The sequence below is a fragment of the Erithacus rubecula genome (assembly GCF_903797595.1).
Source record: "Erithacus rubecula genome assembly, chromosome: 20".
Lineage (NCBI taxonomy): Eukaryota > Metazoa > Chordata > Aves > Passeriformes > Muscicapidae > Erithacus > Erithacus rubecula.
The window spans coordinates 8,465,847-8,492,194 of record NC_136672.1 but is presented as its reverse complement, the minus strand read 5'-3'; the positions used below and the strand labels follow the sequence as shown (position 1 = coordinate 8,492,194).

General features: G+C 40.5%; 1 protein-coding gene across 1 annotated transcript in view; it reads left to right on the top strand.

Annotated features, from left to right (window-relative positions):
- Positions 1-2,978: 2,978 nt before the first annotated feature.
- The window catches only part of SMURF2 (SMAD specific E3 ubiquitin protein ligase 2), a 57,641-nt gene continuing 34,271 nt past the window's right edge, over positions 2,979-26,348 (top strand). The window contains exon 1 of the mRNA XM_079323785.1: positions 2,979-3,357. Within this exon, the coding sequence (XP_079179911.1) occupies positions 3,306-3,357 (52 nt within the window). The 5' untranslated portion in view covers positions 2,979-3,305. The remainder of the gene's footprint in view (positions 3,358-26,348) is intronic.

Here is a 26,348-nt window from a genome sequence, read left to right as displayed (position 1 = left end):
TGGTGGGAAAGCAGCACTTTCAACCATCAGGGACTGTCAGCATCTTCAGTCCCTACACTGCTGCTGTTCCTGGTGCTCTGGCAGGCTCCCCTTCATCTGCTGCCTGCAGATCTTGCACTGGTCCCTCATGGAGCTGCTCACCTTAAATCCTGCCTGGCAGTTCTACTCAGTGAGGGAACATTGAGTGAAAATCCTCATTTCCCAACAGAATTGGGAGATACAGGACACAAACCCCTGTGGGACCCAAGGATAGAGAGAGAAGGGAGGGAGCAGCAATTGGCATCTGGTGCCTCTGTGTGTCCCAAGGCACCTGGTCCAGGTCGTTCTCCCCATCTTAGGCATGAGAGGACCTGGTCCTGACCTGAGACCCAGCCCTGCCAGGCTGATGGGACTTGGAGCCTCTTTTCTCCCCCTGTCAAATACACACCTGCTCTACAGGACTGTCCCAAGTGTCACTGATGTATTTGGGATGTATTTGTAAAAGTGCTCAAGTCATGTTGGTTGTTTAAAAATTAAGTAAACAAAATCAAATATGGCATGTGTTAAAGAAAAATGCACAGCAGTAGCAGCCATCCTGCAGACAGTACATTTTATATGCTGACCCAAATGCAGACTGTCAGTTAATGCTCTAACACTTGCAATATACCACAGTGTTTTCACTGAAAGGTGAGCAGCGTGTCCAAAAATCTTAGAAAAATTTAAAATTCAGCAGGTTTCTTTCTGAAAAGCAGTGTGAAACTAAGTATTCTTCATGACCTTTAAAAAACATTTTTAATGAAAGCATTAAAATGTTCATGTAACTACTGAACAATGAAATACTGTATTTAATCCAAACAGGTTTTTTAAAATATTGGCATTTCAATTAATGTCTGACACACTAGTTATCCTTTACAAAAAGATCATGTAGAAAGAATTCTATGTTTAATTAAACATTTTTGTCAAATTATATCAGAATTATTGAATGTTGGGTCCAAAGTGCACTGCAAAACCCAGAAATCATGGTGTTAGGAAAAATCTAGAAATGTGTTAAATATGTGAAAAGTAGTTTTATAATTTTGTTTTTGTGTTCAGTTTAGCAGTGGCCAAGTAATGTTGCAATACTTGCAAACCATCAGGCATTTGCTTTATATACTTGGTCTAAGAGAAGAATATATGACCTATGTGAATTTGTAACAGATTGAAACTTTACTAGTCTGACCTTCAATTAAAAATGCTGATTTTTCTTCTTCTTCTTTTTTTTTTTTTTTTTTTTCCTTAAATGCAGGAATCAGGACACCTGGAATATCATTGGTTTGTGTGTGAATTTACATAACCATTACAAAGTAACTTTTTAAACTGTTTAAGTGCAATATAAAGCCATAAAATCCATAGATTTATTGTGTCCATGTTTTGTAGTAAATGCTGCTTAGACTTTGTTTCAGATTCTCTTCTTTTGAACCAGTGGCAAAGCACTGAACCAATGCCTTCTCTTGTGCTCTGCCTGTGCTGTGAAGGAGGTTGGTGTCTAACATTTGTTGGTTTGGTGTTAAACAGTTGATGGCACAGGGGACCTGGCCAAGGAAGAGATCCCAGGGCTCCTCTGCTCCCTGTTGGATTGACATTGGAACAGCAGAGCCACCACTGCAGCAAGCATTGGAAATCTCTACCTGGCACTCTGAGCTCTGTCAGGATGGGACCCCTCCAGGCATGGTTACAGCTCAGCTCCATGCAGCTGCAGAGAGACCTCCTGGGCTGTGTAGAAGCCATGCAATGAACTCAGTGAAGCACAGGTCATCTTCTCATCCCATTCTGCAGTCCTGATCCACAGCTGGATCCTCATCTCTGACTACCCACATGACAATACTTCACAGGTTACCTCAGCAGGAAGAAGGCAGAGCAGTGACATGACCAAAGGAGCAGAGTGTTAGTAACAGCAGGTGTGTGATGTATCAGCTCAGACTTCCAAAGCAACCCTGACTGTGGCAACCTTCGTAGCTTTTCTGGGATCTTTTCTCACCCTTGAGCCTCTCTGGCCCTGCCCATGACTTTGATGGAGCTCCCCTCATGGGAAGTGTGTTGCAGAGCTGGGAAAACTCTGGAAAGGGTCACCTTTCCCACAGGGTGGGAGTTAAATTAGGCCACATGGCATGGATGCAAGGATTTTTTTTTTTTAATTGTTATTCTGCAAATGGCAGTTCACAGAACCCAACTGCTGATTTCTACATAGTGCAGATAAGAACCAAATTGGTCCAAAGTTTAACAATTTCTAGGGCTGGTCTGTCACACCCTGTCTACAGGGAATACTGCCCTGGATCAGCAGCACTCAGCAACCGCACATTTCAGCCTGGCTCTGAGTCCTCCTGCCATGTCTTTTCCCATTTGTACCCTCGACTTTCCCATCCAACTCCCCACACAACTTCTCTGCCATCCTTTCCACCTTGGCCATCCACTCACATCCTTCCCTATCCCCAGCTCTCCCAGCACACGGCCAATCTCCACATCCTTCCCAGTCCCCTACTGGGGACACGGTCATTCCCAATCCCAGCTCTCCCAGCACACGGCCATTCCCCATTCCCAGTCCCATTCCCAGCTCTCCCAGCACACGGCCATTCCCCATTCCCAGTCCCATTCCCAGCTCTCCCAGCACACAGCCATTCCCCATTCCCCATTCCCAATCCCAGCTCTCCCAGCACGTGGCTATTCCCCATTCCCCATTCCCATTCCCAGCTCTCCCAGCACACAGCCATTCCCCATTCCCCATTCCCAGTCCCAGCTCTCCCAGCACGTGGCTATTCCCCAGTCCCCATTCCCAATCCCAGCTCTCCCAGCACACGGTCATTCCCCATTCCCCATTCCCAATCCCAGCTGTCCCAGCACGTGGCTATTCCCCAGTCCCCATTCCCCATTCCCATTCCCCGCTCTCCCGGCCAGGGCCGCCGCCGCCGCCACCTGCCGCCGCTCCCCGCCGGCTCCCGGGCCGGCCCGAGGCGGGGCGCGGGGGGCGGGCAGGGCCTCCCCGGGGCAGGAGGGAGGGACGGAGCGAGAAGAGCCGAGGCGAGCCCGCCGCCAGCCCGTCCGTCCGTGCGGCTCCATCCCGGCTTTGTTGTGCTCGGGCCCGGGGGCGGGGAAGCGGAGGGAAGCGGGGAAGGCTCCGCTCCTCCTCCGCGGCCCCGGCCCCGCTCATGGCGACGCTGGGCACATCCGGGCCTCTCCTCCTTCTCCTCCTCCTCCGGCGGCCGCCGCTGCCCTGAGCGCCCGGCCCGGCTTCATTCGCGCCTCCCCCGAGCCCTTGGCGGAGCAGCGGCGGGGGAGCCCCGGCCGGGGCCATGTCCAACCCGGGGGCCCGGCGGAACGGGCCCGTCAAGCTGCGGCTGACAGGTGAGGCTGGGCCGGGGGCGCGGGGCCAGCCCGGGCGGGGGGCGGGAGCGGCTCCTCCGGGTGTCGTTGAGGTTGAACCTGGGGCCGGAGCGGCCCCTCGGGCCTCGCAGGGAAGGGGAGGGCGAGGTTTCCCTCCCCCGGTTCCATCGGGCCGGGCTCGGCGTGTCCGGGCTCCGCCGCCCGCCCGGCCCGGGCCCCGCCGCCGCCTGGGCGAACTTCAGCTACCGCACCCCAACTTTGCTGTTTATTTCCCCTTCGTCTTCTCGGTGTAAACTCGAAAGAAACTGACACACTCTTTGTTTTGATCTCTTTGTTTGTTTATTGTTGTTGTTTTGTTGGGGGTTTTTTAAAGCGATTTCCTCAGCTGAGACTGTTGGCCGCTGGAGAAGCTCCCAGGGCAGTGGTCACAGCTCCAAGGGTGCCAGAGCTCAGGGAGTCTTTGCACAACATTCTCAGGGACAGGGAACGATTTTGGGGTGTTCTGTACAGGGCTGGGAGCTGGACTGGATCATCCCGGTGGGTCCCTTCCAGCTCAGCATATTCCATGATTCTGTGATTGTTCATAGTTCTTGGGTGAAGTGCCCTGTGCTGCCCTCCTCCAGAAGACCACTTGACCTCTGATATTTTAAAATACCATTAAAACGGTTCACCTGCATGCTAGGAAGGAAGAGAATCTGGTCTTAAATACTTAAAATTATGCCTTTTTCCGTATAAAGTCCCAGATAAACAGGTTTAGAGGAAAAAAATATTGGAAATTGTGCTGGAGCTTTCTTTAAAAAAATTCAGGACACTTGAAATTAGCTCTTTTCTTCAAAGTATTGTTAAGTCAGCACATAGATGATACTGTGTGTCCTGAAGCATCAGTACAAGAAAGTAAGCAATTAGAAAAGAATAGCTTTCCGCTGTAAATACTCATCTTTGTATAGTGCATCTAAGCAGCTTGCAAAAGAAACGTTTTAAAAAAATATTATAAGAGTTGTTATAGGTGTATAGGAAATATCTCCAATTTAATGCCTAATAGAGGAGTGTTTTTATACTGATTTTCCCAAGTATGCTATTTTTACAGGAAAAGTAAAATGTATCTGCTTATGTTTTACTTTGGAATTACTCAGACTAGATTTGTAATCTAATTTTCATGGAGATTTGTGAATGTCTCTATATTCCACTTGGAAATAAAACTCCTGAAATGAGAGCTGCATGGAACAGTGCTGCCTTGTCTTTACCGGGTGTTTTGTAGCTTTCTCCTCAGGTTATTCTGTGTTGATGCAGTTCTTTAATACTTTGTTTCCCTGAGCAGTGAGTGCGCAGACTTGCTTATCTTTGAAACAGACAAAATGGTCTGTAGCCTTATTTAAAAGAAAAAATACTGTCTAGGGAGTTGTCTTTCTCACCTCTGTGTTTTGTGTTCAAATTTGTTTCATATTTTATTTTTATTGAGGATTAAGCATATAATGAAACTGTGTCCATGACAATCTCAGTGTGTTGAGGGGAGTGTGATTGTGACCAGAATCAGGCTGGTTTTACAGGCTGTGATCAGCCCCCAGGTGAAGCAGGTACAACCTTAAGGAGTGTTTTTGGTTTTTTGTCATCTTGTATTTTAGGAAGGGAATGTTCAGAGCATGGCATGAAGGTAAAATTGTCTCTTTAGGACTGTTTGAGGTTAGCAGCTCTTGCAGGCACTGAGTTCTGTTATTGGGAGCTTATAGGAAACACTGGCTTGTTTCTCCAGTTGAACAGCTTGAGGTATTTTCTGCTTTAGCTAACTGGGAGTTGTTTCACGTAAGGCCATTTGTTGTAAGGAAGCTTTACATGTTTAACAAAAACATTGGATTTTATTAATTCAGCTGACATGTTGTCAGTTCTTGCCTAGGAATAGTTTTAAGTGTTTTGTGTGGTTTTGATTACCCTTTTTGATTGGAAAAGCAGTATGAGGGCCCTTGAGTTCTAAAACTGTTTGGAATTAGAAGAATCTGTATATCCAATGTTTTTAAAAGTTTATTCTTGAACTGACAAATGCTATTTAATCTTAATTTTCTTTGGCTCTATGAAACTAGCAGTCTTCTGTTTTGGCTTGAATGTTTATAGGATTAATTCTGCAATCATTGTTCAACACTTATCTTTTCTGTTCATTATCTCTGAATTAGATGGTATAGATTAAAAAAATGAATTTCAAGAACTGGATTCAATTAGCAGTTTTTCAGGACATAAACATTAAAGGTTTAGATGGAAAACATTGTTTTGACTGACTGGATAAATGACAGGGTAATGTTTGATGTGAGTCCAAGAACTGATCTGGAGCTAGTGCCCAACTTCTCAGTCCATCTTGAGGAGCCAAATAAAATATTTAACCTAGGCCTCATTTTGCAAAAAAAGGTTGACTCTTTGTTGGGACCTTAAGAAAGTTCTGAGAAATGTTTGGCATACCTTTACACTAAGTGTTTAACAGTTTATTTAGGTCTGGGTTCCACAACAGAGACAAACCACAGAGGTGGCATACTTCTAGTAAGTTATTTAGTTTCCAGTGCATCTGTGTTGTACATTTCTAATAAAAGGTTATTCTTCTCTTTCAAGGTATAGCTGTTTGTTGCAAATATCACTTGAGTCTTTAGTGATCCATATGTTGATACAGTTCACAATCTTGGGCTAAAAAATCTCTGGATAATTGTTAAAATCCGAGTGCCATGGCCTCTGATGATACTTCTTGCATGAGGTGTAAATCCTTATTTCTGGTTAAAATATAGGCAGTGTAATTTAAATTAGCTGAAGTCTAGAATTGCACTAGTCTTCTGTGAAATTTATCTTAGCAGCTTGTAATAACAATGTGCAAGGAAGTGTAAGGAAAATTTCTTTGTCTCTCACATATTTACCACTATTTGATCTGGTCCTAACCTGAATACATCTGAGTTCTACAAAAGCTGCAAGTGCAGTCATCCCCTTCCATTCCTAGTGTGATTTTTCTCAGTGTTGTGTTGAATATGTGGATTTGTAAATACAATATGCTGTCAGTCAGAGCATGCTATGATTTCTTCCACCCCTATGTTGAACTGTGTTGATCTTTCATTTTTCAGAAAATGGAGAAATTACCATTGTTTTCAGTAAGTATTTTATGTCCTAGTGTATGAATTGTCTAGTGTTAAAATAACTATATTGATTGCTTTCACTTAGGAGATCAATGACAGCTCTCTGAAGCCCATAAGGCTGTTTTTATCAAGCAGGTATTTTCTAAAATCAGTGAAGTCCACAAAATTCTGTGAGCATTAGAATATATTGAGTAAAAGTTCGGTGCAGGAGTTTATTTAGTTTGTGTGTTGCAGGTAGTGTTTGTCTCAGAATTGTTAACAAGTAAAGATAACTTCCTTAGCCCCAAAGCACAGTTACACTGGCCTGGAAAAAGTGGCAATAAATGTCCCATGGATAAAACTGGAATGAGCTGGAAGAGTTTTGCTGGTGCAGAATCAGACGTAGGCCTGAAGAGTTGCTGGATTTGTTTTTCCTTCTTCTTACTGCTTCCAGTTTTCCTGCAGGGTTTGCTGATTAGGGAAATAAAAGCACAGGGTGTTGTGTTGTGGAAAATGGATCAACATCTCATGTGCTGTCCCTCTCTCTCTTCTCTCTTGTGCTTTTCTGCCTCCAGTGCAAAGGTGGGACTGTGAAGTTACAGTGTTGGTGGAGAAAGTGCTGCTGTTTTACCAGACCATAGAAACTCTGGTTGTAATGCTAATAATGTTTCTTGCAAAACATAATTAATATTTAGAAAAAGCCAGAATATTCCTGAGCTTTGTAAAACAATGTGTAATGTTCAAACCTGTTTTTTTGCAGTGGATAAATCTGATTATTAAATTAACCTGTTGAAGATAGTGGATTACCTGAATCCTAAATTTTCCATCAGTGGTGGTGGAAGCAGAACTGAATTTTATGGATGGCAGAGCCTCACTGTGGGAACATTGATTGATAATTGATAAGCAGCTCCCTATATTTTTATGTAGCAAGGCAGTGGTTTTATAGTTGACTGAAATTGTAGTGCCATTTTAGGTCAGTTCAAAATCTGAGTGCTGTTTCTTTTTTCTCTTTGTAGTCCCTGGCTTCACTTTCTGGGCCCTCCCTTGTGTTGACTCCAGCAACTGTGCAGCTATGGGATGAGCTAAAAGCTAATCCTACCAGGAAAAAAGATGATTTTGTGTATTGAAGAAGAGGGAGGCAGAGAAGAAGCTGCAAAGAGGGCAGGACTGCCTCTCCTACCAGCAGCCTGTAGTTAGATAGGTTTTGGTCAACAATAAAACAATGGAGTTCCTTCATGTAAGGTATATTTGACTTAAGTACTGGTTTTTGTAAGGCATGTGTCATGAAGAAATCCCAATCAATAAATTACATAGTAGGTGGATTAAACTGGTGCAGTCATAACAAAGTCAATAGACATGTGTCTGCTCAGATGTACAGGGACTGATGGCTGCTTGGCCCTCAATATTTCCATCAAAGTACAAAGTGTGTGTGTAAATATATGCTTTCTTCTATACACAGTATAGAGTTATAGATATTTATATACATATAAATCAGTTGTGGATCATACAGATGCCAGAGAATTGTAATAAACAACTGAGCAGCTGTATGGAGCAGTTTCAGCTGTTTGTTTCTATGAGTTCTGCTTGTATGACAAAGTTTTATTCATCTGGGTGTAAAATTGGATATCTATGTTCAAGAGTACATAATGGGATATCATGGCAAGGAAAACAGAGATCAGAAAGGATTTGGGGGAGGAGATTGTAGGAAAACAGTTACATGGGAGCTTCAATTAAAAGATTGAAATTCAATTCAAAAAAACCCATTATTCACCTGTGGCTGTACAATCAGAAGAGCATCACATAGAAGCTAGTAGGGGATTTCCATGTGTAGGTAACACATGGGGCATATGTGGGAGACATATGGGAAATCTGCATGCAGTCCTAATGGTGATGTTTGAAAAAATTGAAGCTATTGCTGGGTGAAAAGAAAAGGAAATCATATGAGTAGAACATTAGACAGTAATGTTTAGAATTGTGGTTTTCAATGAAGTTTAAAGAGTTTACACTGTCCTGTAATGTCTGTCTGTGTAGCTGAACAAAGCTGAGAAACTCATTTAGTGGCGACAAATCAAATTCTGTTTTCTTTGTTGAACACACTGGAAAAAAAAAATCTGATCAGGCCCCAGATGAAAACATTTTGTCTTGGTGTCTGTAAGGTGAATGGGTAGATCCCTGAAAGAAGACAGCTTTTAATGTTTTGTTCTGGTTTATCTCATGGCCTTTGAAGTGCTTCCTTGCTTTGCCATCTTACTTAGAATGACATCTCACCACTGGGCTTTAAAAAGAGGGTGGGTGATTGCTTTGGGTGTCTTCCCTGCTCTCCTCACAGCAGTGATGTGAGCTGGCTCCTGGCTTGGCTGAGTGGCACCAGTGCATTGCTGCACAGGCTGTGATGTGCTTCTTGAATGCAAGAAATGTAAATGCTTCATCACACATGCAGGACTGAGATCATTCCAGTGACTCCTGAGAGCTGGGAAGAATTCACCTCAGTGATGGCAGGGCATGGAAAAGGAGCTGCTCTGTGTGTGTCTGTTAGGAAAGCATATTCCTGTTTGGGGAAGAGGATCAGAATCTTGAGGGACATTTGTCAGTAATATATTCAAGGAAGCAAATTGTTGACTTTTTCTTGCTACTTCATCTTTAAGTCCTTCCAATGAAAGCATAGATAAGCTTGCCTGTAACTTTGAAGAAGTCTTTGTTGGTAACAAAGCTCAGGACAAAGCTGGCTAAGCATTATCATCTGAGTTTAAGGGGGAGACTGATACAGGATGGAGAATAGACATGCTCAAGATCATAAAAAGGATAAACAAAGTGAAGCTGGGATTTAGATCCACTATCTTTTGACTTTCTGCCCACGAATATTGTTTCTTTTGAGTTTAAATCCACAGAAAAGATGGTTCTGTTTTGGTCCTTCTGAGACTGTGCAGTTGGGGTGATTTGTGTGCAGTTATTGCTCATATGCCATATTTGTGTTGCACTATCAGCTGTGTTTTAGCATCCTGCAGGCTCTTGGGAATTGCTTTTTTTTCCACTTCAAAATACTTTTTCTTGCTATTGCTGAGGCAGATCAGACCAGGAGGGCTGATATCCCCAGAAGTGAGTAACTCATACTGCTTTTGACGAAGTGTTACTAACATTTTCAAAATTCTGAAAGTGAAACAAAAAGTAGCAGTGTGTGAGTTTCTGTGACTATATCCTGTTGGTAATTTTGTGGAATGCCACTTGGCCAGTGCATATTTAACCCAAGTTTAACCCAAGCTTGTTTGCTTGGAGAAAGGCAGAGTCACTCCATGGCTGTGGGATTGATAGAATGGCTTCAATGCTTCCTTTCTGTAACAAATTCATTTGAGTTGTTTCAAATATGCAGAGAATGTCCAGGCTGTGTAATTTACAGGTCACAGTAAAACTGTGTACCCAGATGGTGCCAGTCAGTGTGTGTGATGCCATCTTGCCACAAACATCAGTGACAATGCCATAGTAAAAAGCTTTGCAGCCCTCAGCACCAAATTTTGGGATGCATGTGTCCCTCTGCTCCATCCTGTGCTGTCAGAAGGGCTGGGCTGAGGAATATATCCATGTTAAAGTCCAGCTTTTGTTATTCCCCTTTTTCTCTGTGGTGGGTTGATGTGTCAATGAGTGGTGGCTTCAGGCAGCTCCACAGAGCAGCAGGCTCTTGGTGGCATTTTCATTCTGCCTTGACCCAGATTTTAACATTACTGATGGAGTTAAATGGAGTAATAACTAATTATATCTGTCATGATGCTTCTTTTTAACAAGCTTAACCATTTGATTTGGAATTTATATATAGATGCATACATAAATTCAATTATAGATGCACTTGTGCTTGTATTTAATTGGAGGTGGAACCTGTATTGGTAATACTTAAAGGAATTTTCTGAACTTCAGTCAACTTGAAGATTCCTCTAAGACAGATAAAGACCAGGTGTACACTTCTAAAATTATGTATGGTAAAGCTCCTGCTTTGTGCATATTGTAGAAAGTATATGGAGTGTACTTTTTGTTTGTTATTTCATTTCAGTTAAATGCAATCTAATAAATACAGGTATTTTTTGTGCAAAAAATGTAAAATGTACTAAAATAAATTTTATTACTGGTGAGGGAGGAAGTATATATCTGGATTAGATATTTGTGGGCATGGCTGGTTAAAAAAAATTAAAAATCCTTAAGCATACAAAAGAACTAAACATGTCTGAATAAAATTAATAGAATTACATTCGTGCTTAACAGCGTGGGATTAGAAATTCATGGCACTAATTGTACCAAGCATTGAGGTATTCTTATTGCAAATAGTCCTTCAATTTGTCTCTTAGCAGAAAATGTTCACCTTGCTCTGAAATTATTTATTTATAATATCTATAAATATTTATTTTCAGAGAAGAAGTTCTTCCCATTATTTTCCCTGGTGGATTATAAAATAGTTTATAGCTCTGTATAGAAGATTGTGTGCAGGACTAGATGAGTAATAGCATTGTGCTTATTTGTAGTAATATTTAGCTGTCCTCTTTTTTTTTTTGTTTAGCAGCAAAGTAATTTCTTCTGTCTTCATTTATAAAGGGTGGTATCAGGTATGATACAAGAAACCTCATAGGATAGAGCTGGTGCCATTCAGAGGCAAAAGGGGATATTTGTAGAGGTGAACCAGGACAGGGTGGGGTACATTTGTTCAAGAGCTGACACAGGGACATGAAGGGACTGGAAGTTTCACAGATTTTGTGTCACTTTATAATGGAAGCAGAAAACAAGTGTGGGTTCCTGTGCTTGGGCTAAAATGTAAAGAAATGTTCATTTGGTGTTGCTGAGTACAGCACTGAGCCATCTGTAATGATTCAATGATTGCACTGTCACTGTGGAAATCTGAAGATAATGAGCATTTCTCTTCATCCTTATAATACAAATACATCTATTTTGAAGGACACAAAATACCCATTGCTTAGGACTTCATTTAAATAGATGTGAAGGACCTCATCCTCATAACTTCTGGAGGGCACTTGCTCAGCAGAAATTTTCTAGAGCTTTTATTTAGAGGATTGTAGTAGAAAATTCAAAATGTTTTATACTGTTCTTGCAGAAGGTTCTTGTTAATTGAAGCTTGTGAATAACAATAAAACATTTTTGTGACATCTTTGATATTTTTCAGTGAGTTGTGTATGTGGCATTTCTAAATGTCTATCTAGCAATTCGGGATGCTTGGTGAAGCATAGGCTGTTGGTGAACAGAATCTTTGAATGTATGCTTGTGAGTTATATATATATATATAGCTATAGATATATCACACACAGTTATAATAAACTCTTGGTCAAGGATGTTGGAAATGGGGAAAAACTGCTGTTGTCCTCTGTTCAAGCTTGTAAATGGTACTGCACAGGGAAAGTGCCCCTGGTTTCATAGAGAAGCAAATGCTGTCTGTAAATTCCAGGTGCTATGCAATAAATCCAATTTGCCTTAAATAGTTGGATGTCAGCTTTTTGTTTAAAAGTTAAAGGGTTTAAATCTTTGTAATTATACTAATGTGAGGGGGGTAAGGTTTATTCTGAAGTTGTGCTGTCATGTAACACTGTGGCCCTTTTATGAGCATCCTTCATGTTTGGGACTTCTTCTTAAGAACTGGGTTGAAAGATGATTTAAAATGTTGGCTTCTGCTTTCTTCTGCAGCGGGAAAAAAGAAGGCCTTTAAGGAAAAAATGACTTAGAGTAATTTTCAGTAGTACGTGCATCGTGCCTGGCTTGTCATAAAATATTTGTGGAGTCTCCTCTCCCTTCCTCCAGCAGTTCCCACAGTTCACAGTGTTCTCTCAGTAGCTGTTGGGAGGGGTGTAAAAGGAGGTTAAAAGTTCTGTAGTCCCATCTACAGGGATAGACAGTAAAGTTCTTGGTTTCCCTCCCAAACAGCAAGTGGTTATTCTGCCTGGGGGGAGATCCTGTATATTTATATTTGTCTGTGTCTCACTTGCTTCTGTGGCCAGGGGATCATGAAGAAATTTCTGTTCATTTGTGAGATGTGAATGTGGCATTGTGAATACGTGCCTCGGATTTCCTCATTACAATATTTATCATTTTTCCTGAAAGTTCCTTTCCTCTGGTGAATTGTTCATCCTGTAGAATCAGTCAGCTATTTCCTGTGTATCAGCATAATGTAACTCCATCTACACTGAGCAGGACTTTGGACTTTTATATTTTTCATAAATTTATTGGAATTTAGTAACCTCACTCTCCACATTTCAGCAGTTCTTTGCAGTGTGGTCCATGCCTGGAGATGCACTTGTTGTGCTCCCACCCTGTGTCACTGGAGTGGCAGTAAATGCTCAGGAAAATTGTCCCTGGTCACCCTGACCCTGGGATTGTTCCTTTGTCCCTTCAGCACTATGGGGACTGGGAGCTTTTGCTTCTACATTGTGTCAATTGAACATGGAATTGCTTTGTCTGTCTGAACATCTTGGCCTTTTACTTGCCATCAGTGGAATTTATAACTCTGGCTGAACTTGGAGTGGAGCTAATAATGCCAGCTCCAGTTAGCACTTCCCATTATCACACCCTGCTCAGTGCTGTTAGCAGCCGGCTAACACGGACATTTTTCATGCTGAGGAGCTACATCAGACCAAATTTATTTTGGGAAGATTCTGCTCAACTTCAACCAGTTTCAGAAAGGATTAAAAATACATTGCACATCATGTAGAAATGCTTTGTTCTTGTAGAAATCCTTTATTCTGGGGCAGGGGCGCTGTCAAACAGGGACAGGGTAACAGGCAGGTGGGGCTGTGTCAGCCAGGGAAGGTTTGGGGCGGGTTTAGTGAGGAGCTGAGCTCAGCTGGTGTGGAGAGAAGCACTGCCTGGAATGCACAGGGTGCAAAAGCTGCATGAGGGTGTGGAGAAGGAACCTGGAGCACGGAGCTCCAGGGGAAATGAGATGGTGGAGTCTGGTTTTGGCAGGACGAGGTGCTGGGGCTCTGGTGCTGCAGCACTGGACGTGGCACAGGGTCACAGAGCAGCCCGGAGTCTCCTGCTCCAGACCCTTCAACACTTGTTAACACTTTGTAACCAGGGAATGCTATTGCTGCACATTTGATGTTCTGTTGGTGATCTGTTTTATTGGGAAGAAGAGGTCAGCTGCAGCAGAGGGGCTTTATAAGAACTCTGGATGCCTAACATGCAAAGAATGTGAGTGGTTACAGTTGGGAAGAGGCCAGAAGTTTAAAAACAAACAGGAAAACACACCCACCCCAAAATTTCTCCCATCTGTTCCTTTGTTCCACATGTTCATCACCTTGATACTATGTAGAAGAAATAGGAATTAAGGGCTGGCTTCTAAGTGACCATGATTCAGAACATAATTCCAAAAACGCTTGCAGGTGAGATCAGGGTTACTCCTTATGTGTCGAACAAAAGAAATTCTGAAGCTTATGGCAAACCTGAGAAGTTTTTTTGAAAAGACCCTTGATTCTAAGAACATATTGGTCACTTCATTAATGCTAATGTTTTCTTGCTTTAAAAGGGTCAGAAAACTTGCTGTTAATTATAATTGAATGATGTAGTTTTCCATTTTTTTGGCTCACTTATGTGCCATATTTTCACAAAAACTTGTAACTTCCGGAGGTGCATTAATTTTTGGAGTTACAATAATGCAACTCCAAAAGTTACACGTTTTTAGAGAAGTATTTTCTGCTGTTGATGTGTTCATTGCATGGAAGATTTGAGCTTCTTTAGTTAGAATCAATGTTAATATATTAAATATCAAGCAGACAGAAAAAGCTACAAGCTATGGCAGTCATCATTTGTACAGTGTGGTTGATATTGCATTATTTGTGGATATTTCTCTATAGAAGAGAGGAGCCCTTTAATTTTACACTTTATCCATGCTGGATTTGCACCAGAGCATCTTCCAGTGTCAGGGGGTTGATTTAGCACACTGTGCTCTGTTTACACTGAGTTGCCAGTGTTGTCAAACACTTTAATCTTCACTCTCTGTGTGTATGAAACACACACAGAGGAGCCTGCAAGAGTTTGACCAGTGCAGAAACAAACCAGAAATTACCTGTACTGGGCAGGTGTATCTCCAGCAAGAGACAGGCAGATGTGCAATTTGAAGTTTCTTGTAGAGTTCTGTAGACAGAGAGAGGAGTTATGGGTGCATTCAGATGGATTATTATTTTTTTGAGAAAATATAAATGAATGAACAGATAAAATATTGTCTAACTATGAAGGAAAAAGAGATTTTCAGACTGTTTTAATATTTTACAGTTATTTGTTGATGCATAACAGTGCTTCTCTTTTCCCCCAATGTTTGACACTAGGCCGAAACAAAGTCTGATCCTGTGGGACTTATTTTCCAAAAACTGCTCATTTCCACACCTCTTTGAGTTTTGGACAATTATAAAGTTATTAAATGGATGATTTTGTTCAGCTGATCCCTTTTATCATGATTGAAGGTCACTGATAGCCTTGTCTGCTGCCCAGGGTTATACACTACATGCATCACTTTCTGCTGAAATAAATATCTATTTTTCAGCTTAATAGAAAAAATGTAAAGTTTGAGAGTTGAGGTGTGTCTTTGTTGTTGTAAGACCATTAATTCCCTAAAAAATAAAGTACCATTTCCATCAGATATGGTGTTAACTGCATTTCATAAAATTGCCTTTTTCCAGCAAGATGTTTTATTATTTGCACACATATGCACATTTAGTGGTTTGTTTTTATTCTAAGGGTATGCTTTCTTCATTGTATTTGGCTAGGGGTTTTTTATTTTTGTTACATTTTAATTGAAGTATTTACAATATAGTTATTTTTGTTATAGTGAACCATTTTATTGTTTCAGAAGTGAATGAATCATATATTCTAGGTTATTTTTTCCTGGCAAGTATTTTTCTTTAATGATTCCTCAGGGCTAGCTTAAGTTGTACAGATGAATAATACTTGAAATACAGCATCTGATTCATCATTTCAAATATCACAATGAAAAATCTTGTGAAATTATATATATATATATATGTCTTTTGACTTGCAGGAGTATCAGCTTTACATGGGATTACTGACTGTGTAGCTGTTGCAAGGCAATGAAGTAATTCTGCTTTTTGAGAGTGTTGTTTGCTCTGATTCAGCTCTGTTTCCCAAAATCCCAAGGTTTTGTTCTCTTTCCCAGGTTTCTCTGCTGTGTCCCAGCTGGAGGAGCAGGTGCTGGCTCTGCAGCTGAGCTCCCAGACCTGTGTTCCCTTTGCAAGGACAGGGGGTTTGCAGTGGAGGGTTGGATGGATTTTATCTTGAGGGAAAGGGTCAGAGAGAATCCTCTGCTGCTCTACAAGGCAAATACAGTGGAATTTAAATTTGCTAACAGCTATAGAAGAGGGTAACCAGAGGGTGGTGTGGAACCTGCTCCTGGTAAATGGTCTTTGCATGCTGAATCAGAGTTTCTGTCTGGCCTTTCAAGTCAGTCCCAGGTGGAAGAGTCCAGGTGCATTTCCTTGACTGCTCAGCATGAATTCAGCAGCCAAATTTGAATGATAGAGATGAATAAGTGTCTTGACAGCCCCCTGAGAATACAAGAGAGCAATGTCAATACTCCATATTTTTGGTTTACTGAGTGTGCATTCTCATATTTTTGTTGATTCTACTGAGGTTTAAAACATTTAGAAGAGTAAGAGTATCAAAAAGAATATCAAAATCTGTCAGCATGTGTTTCTGTGAACACTCTGTGTGAAACCTGTGAAGAGCAGGTGTGTTATTTTTGCATCTGTAGAACTGATTTATGCAATCTGGAATGTAAAGTATTAAGTTCTGGTAGATTTTGTTTAGGCATAAAAATATCATACACAAAATGTTTTTTCATATGTTTTCCAAATTCACTATAGGGAGGTTAAAAAAAACCAAAAAACAACAAAACACCAAACCACAAAAACCCCCCAAAACAACAAAACCCACCAAACTCTCCCCATATTTTCTCTGTTGTCCCTACCCTGAGTTTCTGTCCACACAAATATTTATAAACAGCAAGTAATGCACTTTCTTTTGCATGCACAAAGCTCTGGGGGAAATGAGGAAATGTTTTAGTACGTGTAAGGCATTTAATACTTTGTTTTGCTCTGATTTATCTTTCAAAGAGCTGTGGAAGCCTGCCTAAAAAACTAGAATACACTCCCTGTGAGCTTATATTACCTTTGTTTAAAACAGTCAAACCTCTGCTGTTGGAACTCAGGATGACTAGAACACTAAAAATTACTTTTAAAAAATGTGGTTATTGGATAAACTGGTATGATCCCAGCTGCTGAGGATAAATTGATTTTGCTGTTGCTTTAAATCTGTGATGTGCTGGTATTTTGGCAGAGTAAGAAAAACAAGGATATTAGAAAGTAATTTACTGCCCTGGGATTAGTGAGGAGTGTTGTGTTTCTGTGACTGGGGCAGGCTGGGCTGGTGGAGATGTGTCTGATAAACAGGACGAGGTCTAGTCTGACAGCTGGCAACAATAGCTTTTGCTCAAAGTCAGGTGTACTAAATTAGCAAATCTATTACAAGGCTACAGGAGGAATCTCACAGAAGACAAGCCTTGTAGGCAGAAGTGCTGCCAAATGGGAAATGATTCATCGTCTCTGAATGGGATGAGCACTGAGCAGAAGCAGTTTAAACCTCAGACTGCTTTGGCTCATGAACCACCAAATATGTGATTAACACTTTATCTTCTCCAATCCCGTGGTTTTTATTGTCTCCTGAAAAACAGTCTGTATTTAGGAGCAAAATCTGCGTTTGTTTCTTCTAATCTCTCTTTTGTATGGTTGAATGTGTCTAGGCATTTTTTTTTATTTTTAGCTAAGTGGTAAAATGTTTGTGTGCACCCTAAAAAGCACTTTTGTCCTGTGACCCTTCAGCATCTTTTAGTGATGTCCAGGAGTGCAGGCACAACTCCCTGAACTCAGTTTATTTGCTTATATTTAGTGAAAATACTTGATTAGCTGGCGATGTAGTTTGATGTCAGATGCCAGTTCCACTGCGTTTTGATTTTTAGTATTCTAAAAACTTGCATCACTTTAACAGTGCCATTCATAGTCTTCAATGCTGGAAGATGAGCAGGAAATATATTTGTGAATTCTTAAATTTAGTTAATGCAGAAAGGAGGTACAGTTTACAAAGTTGGATGAAGCAGTGTGTAAGGGAAAAAGCCTGTGCCCTCTTTGTTGCTATATAACTGATCAGAGTTTTAGCATATCTCTGGTCTTATTTTAGTATAAATTGTCATATTGGCTCCAAGATGCATAAATTATAGAGAAACTAAAGGAATTAGGTCACTGGAAGGTGGTAGTATTAAATAATTGAAATGCCAGAAGATAGTTGTGAGAGGAAATAACATTGTACTTGAAAAGTTAATATATTTGTTTAGCAAATAATTCTGGTTGAGTATCTCAGGATAGCACTCAATTAGCAGTTGAGATGTCCAGGTAGCAGTGTCTAGGAAATGATATAAAGATTCCTCTGGAAAAGTGGGTCTGCTCTTACCTTGCTTGTGCAGCCATGTAAGAAACAGTAGAAATCAGAAGTTATTTAGTATAACACTGTGAGCAGAACTGCAAAAAATTAAGGGTTCCTAGATTGGAAGGCTGCAGGGAAATGAGGGTTTTCCATTTCTGTGTCCCTTAAAGTCCCCATCATGTCCACTCGGACTGTCTGAAGTTCATAACAGTGTTTGAGGTCCATGGAAATACTTGGATGCTCCTTGTGTTTGGAAGCCATTCTGCCTTCTGTAATGAAATGTTTTTGAACTTGCTGGGAATATTTTCTTGGGTTTTTATCCATTTGCTGTACTGCTAGGAGTGTTGATGCACAGTGTTACACTTTCTGCATTCATGTAATCACCTTACACTCCCCTTTTTAGTCTCAGTTCCTCCTCATTACTTTCTTAATCTTCATTCTACCCTGCTTAATATCTTCTACTCTATGTTCTTTCTCAAAAAAAGATTTGTATTTTTACTTCCTGAGCATTGCATCTTCCCAAAAGATTTCTGAAATTTTAGTTTAAATGGCATGGCAATTGTTTTTGGGCAAGATCCTTTATTTCCACGTGTTGGTAAGCTATTTATTCTGAATCTCTTGGTGTTCTGTTTCTTTAAATTCCCTTTAATATTATTTCTTACAATACTGTAAAAATTGTACTGATTTGTCTAAATTTAAGCAACTTGTATGAAATGAATTGCTTTTCTTCATTTGAGAAAAATAAGATTGCTCAGTTAGCTCATCTCTCTTCAACAGCAGCAGCTTCTTAAACCGTTTGGATTTGTTCTGTAGGACACATCTGTTTAAACAAAGAAACCAAACTGAATCTGTCCATATGAAAGGATTGCAGTAACTTAATCAGTTTTTAAATTGTATAGGTTAATGATGTAATAATCTCCTGGAGATGAGGCTTCATGGGTGTGTGATGGAGGATAAGACTGGACTGAGGTACAGCAGAATTTTAATGATGTTTTCATGGTGACATTGTCTTTTTTTTCCATCTGTGCTGCCTTTAAGCAGCTGGAGTTTTCCTGATTTAGATGATGTTGCATTTCTGCAGGTACAAACAGAATTCCATCATCGGAGGCATGACCAGGTAAAGGGGTGTGTGTGTATAGTCCACACCTTCCTGCTGACCCTGTTTTATTTTTGGCAGAAGCCAAACTGTCATTCCAGAGAGAGAGGCAACTTCCAGAGTTGAAAGCATTCCACTAAAACCAATATTTAAAAAAAAAGTGAATATAGGGATATTGTGCTTGAATATTTCAACTGCACTAAATAAGAAAGAGGCAGGATCCACATATTATGGAGGAGACAGAATGTCTGAGGTTCTGGATATTGATGATAATGCAGGAGAATATAAGAGTACATTACTCATCTCTATTGCTCCATATAATATCATGTCAGTACATCAGGTGTAGTAATAAAACAAAATTGTGCTGAACTAGGAGTTTAGATTAAGGGCAGATGCTTAATTAATGATTTTTGCTAGTGATAGTATCAAATTCATGACCCTCCTGAACTCTTCAACATTGTTTAACTTATTAGAAGATTATTTTTTTGTAAATACTTAAATATGTATTTGAAATGCCAGAATTCCTTTTTTTCTCCCAAATAAAAGTTGTTGCCTGAGCTTTTCTCATGAGTTAGGAATTACTTCTTAAAAAGCATCTGACAATCCTTTTGCTAGTACTGATAAAATCAATATGCACAGCATTTTGCTGGAGTGGCATGGGAATTTCTTGGGCAGGATAAATTACATCCTTGCTTTTGGGGTCTTTTTTTTTCCCTGGTTCTTTTCCTTTCTCCTCTTCCCAGAAAAACCCCAGCAGTTAGTTCCCTAAGGATTGTGTCTGAGTTTTGAGATTTCCTGTTTCTATCACACGTGTGGCCATGTCCTGGCACTGCTGGGATCCACAATTCCTGACACCAGGAGTCTGACTGAGCTGCAGGTGCCTCTTGTCTGAGCCCTTTTTAAAATTCAGGGCATTTTTGTCCAGTTGGTAATTAGATCATGAATTTCTTTTGTTGTTGCCTTTCCTACAGCTCATTCAGAGGGTGGAGAGTTTTACTGCAGTGAAACAAATCCCAGAGCTCTGCTCCTTGCTGGCAGGTTTGTCCCCAGCACATTGTCAGAGGTGCATGAAATACATCAAGCAGAGCTATCATTTATTTCTCCCATTAGCTTCCCTCCCTCTCCTGTTCCTGTCAAAGCAAAATGGGAAATAGATGGGTGAATTTCCATGTTACCTTTTTTATTTACTCATCTGAGTAAATAAATACTCATCAGATCCTGGGCTCCCTTAAGTATTTTACAAGTTAATAATTTTGGATTAATTCCTTCTGTTTTGGTTAAAAACTAACTACTGGGATTGTTAAGAAGTCTTTAAGAATCGAGGTAAGATTTTTAACACAATTGTAAAAGTTTTAGGTAAAAGTGACCCCCTTTTCTTTGCCTAAGTTCTTAAAAGCATTTTTTATTCCAGTATTTCTTGGATAATTGAATTAGAGTTTATTTCACTCACACTTGGATATAAGAACCACCTCTGCAGTTTGAGATTAGTTAATCTTGGTAATATTACTCTAAAGTTTTTTTTTTATGGACTATATTTTTAATATTGCAGGAGGGTAAGGAGTAATTGAGACTGCTACAGCAAACATAACAGCAAAGCCGCAGAATTCTTTCATCTTTTTAATGGATTTCTGTTTCCCACTTTGATTTTGTTTACTGGAATACAATTTTATACTTGTTACCAATATGAGGAACAGAAGGAATAACTTTGAAATTGGCCTGAAAGTTGATCTTTGCTGACTTTTTCCTTTGAAGTGTTCTAATGGCTGTTAATTTAAAGCTGTGTTGTTCTCTCCAGCCCAGGTGACAGCACAGTTTTAAATCTCTGTAAGTGGTGTCTGTCTGACAGCTCCATGGTACAATAGTATTTGGTTTTTCAGGTGTTGAAAAATGACTGAGATGGAATGCTTAGGCCATTTGGAGGAGGATGGAGAAGAGAAATGGAATTTATAGTGTATGAAAGTTATGCATTCGAAACATCCTGGCTGGTCTGAGAGGCTCCATCCACGCTGAACCAGGAAATGCAGATATTCCCAATAGCCTTTGTTTTATTTAAGTTTCCCGTGTGTTATTTCTGCTTCTTTCTTACTGAGCTGTGGCTGATGCCCTAATTTACACCGACCCCTCATGAGTATGGTTTATTTTGTATCATTCAGCATTAATTTACACCTTTGGTATACAGCTAGAAAAAAAAAAGCACAAACCAAACCCAACTTTTTTTTCACTTACTCAACTTGAATTAACGTGACTCTCCATGAAAGAGACTTGTGGACCTTCCTGGTAGGGTTAGCAGTGCCTGGGGAGGGCTGCTATCTTCATTGCAAAAGTGGCAGCATGATTTCTTTGCTTTACCTCTTGAGAGGCATATCAAATAAACTGGACACATGAATAGGGTGGGTGACGTGTGTGGCAGCCAGCCCATCGCTGAGTGAATCTAGGAAACGTGAATGCATGAGCTGCTCAGAGGAAGAATTCAATGGTCTGGGGGGTTTTGTGTTTTGTTTTTACTTTTGGCTTGCAGTGGAGTAAGGGAGGAGAAGTGGAAAAGGAAGCCTTTTGTTTACAGTGAAACAATGCTGTGAAGTAGACAGAGTGATGTAAAAACAGGAGTCTAAACATGGCAAATCTGGGCAGGCTCCATCTGGCCGCGAGTGGCGCAGCCGTCCCCGCTCAGGCTGCTGCAGTCTGGAGTCGCTGTCGTGTCGTCCTTCCCTTACAGGAATTCCAAACAGCCTTGGACACTCTCTCCCAGAATTTTATTATTGCATGAGATGAATGATTTATTGCCTTAACTGTTTCTGTCCAGTGATGCATTGCATCTTTGTTCTCTCTGATAAATGTGGGATGTTTTAATGTCTCTGAGTTACACTATGTGCAAGTTATATGGGTCTGGAATTCTAAATCTAGTTACAGAACAGTCTATTCTAGTGGAGAACTTTGAATCTGTTGAACAGAAAATGGACTGGTTTTGTGTTAGGTTCTGGCATCTTTTGCTGTAGTTTAAATTATATTGCATTATTAGGGCATTTGTCACTTCTCGATATGCATATTGCTGGTTATTGTGGTTTTGTTTGTTTAGTCCCACAGGAAAAATTCTGATTTGTTGAGACACAGATTTCTAACTGATGTATGTGATCCTTGGAAATGGGTGTCACTTTACATGGAGTATATTAAGGATTTAACATCTGGCTTGTGTTGAACTTACAGAAATGTGTATATTGGAAAATTTAGAATTGTAGCAATTAGTAAAGGAAATTCTTGTTAAAAGTGCTTTTCTAGTACTATGTTTATACTAGTGCATATTTTAATAGAGTTTGTTTTAAATGAGACTAGCAGTGATGCTTTTATATATCACTTGGAATATTTTTCTGCAACCTGACATGTTGGTATTAAATTGCACTTTAAATATCCATTAATACTTTTGAATTGTTCTAATGCATATTCTTAGTAAGACTCATAATTGGTACACGATTCTAAGTTTGCATTCAATTTAAACAATGTAAGTCTGTAAGAGATGTAGAAATTAATTTCCTGCCAGTATAAACTGTAGGTGTGCTGTAGGCAGCTGTGCCTGTTGAAGATGCCACCATCCCTTCCAGGTGCCCTGGCTCCCATTGGGAGCAGAAGGGATTGTGTGATGCAGCTCCTAATTCACATCAGGAAAAGGTACCCAGGTGAAGCAGCCCAGTGATGGTGTTTGGGGTGTACCTGGCTACTTGCTCTGCATCTCTTCCTGCAGGGCCAGGGATCCAGGGATGGGGCAGAGTTTGCCTTGGATCTCATTGAGCAAAGTGTCTAAAATCCCAGTGTCCTTGGCTGAACTGGCCTTCCATGTGCTGGCACATGGAACCTGCAGCTCCCTGTGCTGAGCTCTGGAGAGGGTGGAGTTTGGAGGGTTCATTTGGGTGATGCTGAATTTTACAATGAAGTATTGGGGAAAATAATGATCCATTTTCTGTGTGTGTGTGCATGTTTCGTACTGACTCTAGTTTAGAGCTCATTGGATTATTCTGAATTTCTGTTGCTTTGTGAGACTCGGAGCAGGCAGCTGTCTGTAAGTAAAACAGAGCAGGCTGGAAGTAATTGTGTGTGTACTTGCAAGAGAAGTGCTTTTTTGTGTTTTAGTTCTGCATTTCTGAGTGTGCTTTGGGAAATGGAAAAGCTGAATATTTAAGGAGAAGATTTTGTGTCTGAAAACCTGAAGGGTGTTAGCTGGTTATGTCAGTATAGTGGTGGCAAAATCTGCTTTTTAACTTAACTTTATTTTTAATAAAATAAATTCCTGGAGCCGCAAAACAGAGGCAGGAGGAAAAAACTATACATCTGCATTAAAATGAAAACATTGAGGGTGCATTTTGTTTATGGGGTGCACTTCTCCATCCCAGCTGCAGGAAGGGCAGCCTGGCTGATCCTCCCTGCTCTGCAGCCATGTGCTTCTGCCACTTTCTTTGCCGCAGCTTTGCAGATGGCGTGACTGCAGGGTAAGTCTGTGCAGCTCTAGGAGCCAACAGTGAACTAATCTGTCTCCCCAGAAGGTTAATTTTCTGTTAAGCCAGTTCAGCTTCCTGTTCTACCTTGTATCCCTGTGCTGGCTGGACCTGCTTTGAGGGAGGAACAGCTGCAGCCCCCTGAACTGTTGGGTGCAACATGAAACCTTCCAGCGTGCTCCGATCCTGCTCGGAATAATGGTCAGCTGCTGTGTTCTGACCCATTTCACACTGCAAGACCTTGTCTCCAAACCCCTGTGCACCTGCAAAATACAGTATTTGCTAGGATTACCTGCCTTTGTGTGTCCCTTCTTGACAGCAATTGATTGCAATCTTAAAAAATGCAGAAATTTCATTAAGCAAAAGTAGACTCTTAGTTTTACAGTCGTGTTCTGTCACATTTTGTTCCTCTGCAGAAAAAGCACCTTTCAAAGGAAATGGAACCTTAAAAAAATTCCTCAGAGAGATTAATTGTAAAATAAAACTTCATGTGGATAGTTGGAGTAAACAATTTTATTTCAAAACCTTAAATGAGGAAGTTATAATCTCAACAGCTGTATTTGCAAAATCCATACGGCGTTATTTACAGCTCTTTGTTCAATAAATACTTGAAGACCTCCTGTTTCATATTTTCCCTTATGGGGATTCAGGCAGGTCCAAGGAGGGAATGCAAGCAGAAAAATATAAGTTTCTTGTGAGTGTGCCAACAATGGAAGAAACCATTAGGCACCAGTAGGAATTTGTTTAAAAATGTTGAAAGTATTGAGCCATCCTGCTGGAACCTGTGCACGGTGCGCTGTTTGCCTGTCACAAATGTCTTTTCTAAAAGAAATAAGTGAATTTGCAAAGAGTTTTGTACTGTGTGCAGAAAAGTACATCATGTCAGCCTTAGGTTCAAACACCCGAGCAATTTCTGGGTCCCAGGGGCAGCAGTGAAGGGCGAGGAGGGGCGTGAGTGTGGCTTCATTTGCTTTCCTCCTTCTCCCTCCCCCAAGCAGGCTCATTCCAATCAGCAGTGTAATTGGAATGCAACCACAGTCTGGAGGAGGAAGGGGAATTTTTGGCAAGGAGAGGCAGAGCAGTTGGGAGCTTTATTCAGATTAAAGCATAGACGACCATTCATTATCAGTACAACACACATTAGCAACAGCATAGCATTGTGTTTCTACAGCTGGGACTTATTTCAGTGATTGTATTGCTCCGCTTAGAACATGCAAACAACTGGGATCTGATCACAAAACCCAGAGCTAATGGCTTTCAGTAAAAGATGGTATTTCTGTAGGGGAAGAAAGACTTGTCTTCAAGACGAGCCATTGTGGTAAAAATTGATAGGCAGCCTGTCGCCTCCCGTGTGTTACATATGTTCTTGAACAAGTGCTTTTTCTGGGAGAAAAACCCTCGGGGAAAGAAAAAAACCAACAGGAATGATAATGTTAAAACTGTTAGTTGGATTCAGAAGGCTGAACTTGTTCTTCTGTGGTGATGACACGTGGAAAGCCAGAAGATTAGAAAACATAATCTTAGTTTTGGACCGAGTGCTTTCCTCCCCATAACCTCAGGGCTGTCTGTTGACACAGTGTGGGTTCTTGTGGATGGCTGGCATGGGATGGGGGGAGCTCTGCTGAGCCATGTGTAGACTTAAATGTGTTGATTGTGAATTTCCTTCTGCAGCTGGTGTGCTCACTTCCATGGACATTCATGATTATTTTTATTTTCTTACCTGTTTTCTTTAATCTTTCTTTGATAGTATGGGTTTGTCTCAAATGTATATCTTTAAAAACTATTTACTTAAGATGGCTTGTGCAATGCTATTTTGAACATAGGAATTTAAAGACTAATATATTTATAAAATCATTGTCTACAAGTGTAGCCCTGAGGTGTTTGTACCTCATGCTGCTGGGTACAAACACATTTAAACCACATTTGTCTTAAATCAAGAGGTGCATTATAACAGATAACTGAGATAATACAAACATACAGGTAATGTAACACTAAAACCTACCTGTGAAGTAAAGTAGTGGTATTCCTGTTTTGCAGGTGAACCTGGGGAACAAATTTGCTACAAACAGGCTGGAAATAGCCACAAGGGTTGAATACACAGCCCTTAAATGTCCGGGTTCCTTAAATTCACATAACACTTTCTTTGCTCCTCATGGTGCTTCCTCTGCACTCATTGCAGAGTTTGGAGGTGAATAGACCATTGAAGACTCTGAGCTCATGTCTGACAAGTGGTGATTCTGTAAAATCTCATAGATCTTTATCACTTGTAACTTGTTTTCAACAGAGGAGCTCCTTTCCTTTTCATGTTCTTCCTCCTTCTAACTGTGCAGACCTGGTATTACTGATACACTTATTATTCTGAAATAAGCATACTTTTTAATACTTATAAAAACAGTGGTAATTTATAATACAAGACACCTTCCCTAACAACAGCTTGATGTCATTAAAAGTTTGATTTTTCTATAGAAATGGTTCCAAAGTAAGCAGCAGTTGTAACAAGAGTTCTTCAGTAACTAGCAAAAAGAATAAACAGAGTTCAGAAAATGAGAGGGAAATATTTATCTTTCTATAAAAATGACCATTTCAATAGTCATAGTTCCTTTCAATTTTTATGTGAGTTCAACCAATTATTCACCCCCTCTATAATTGCATGTAAATTTTAATAGCTAACACATAGATTACAGGGATTTGAGAATACTAAATATTTTGCATTTACTTATAACAGTTAAATTATTTTTCAGTAAACCATTCTGTGTCAGTCACAGGAGTAATCAGAAAAAGGAAATTGGCAAATATGATTCACTCAATTCCTATCTTTGAGTATTTGTGGACTGTGTAGCAAAGCTGTCATAGAAGGAGACTGGGTAGCTTATAATATTA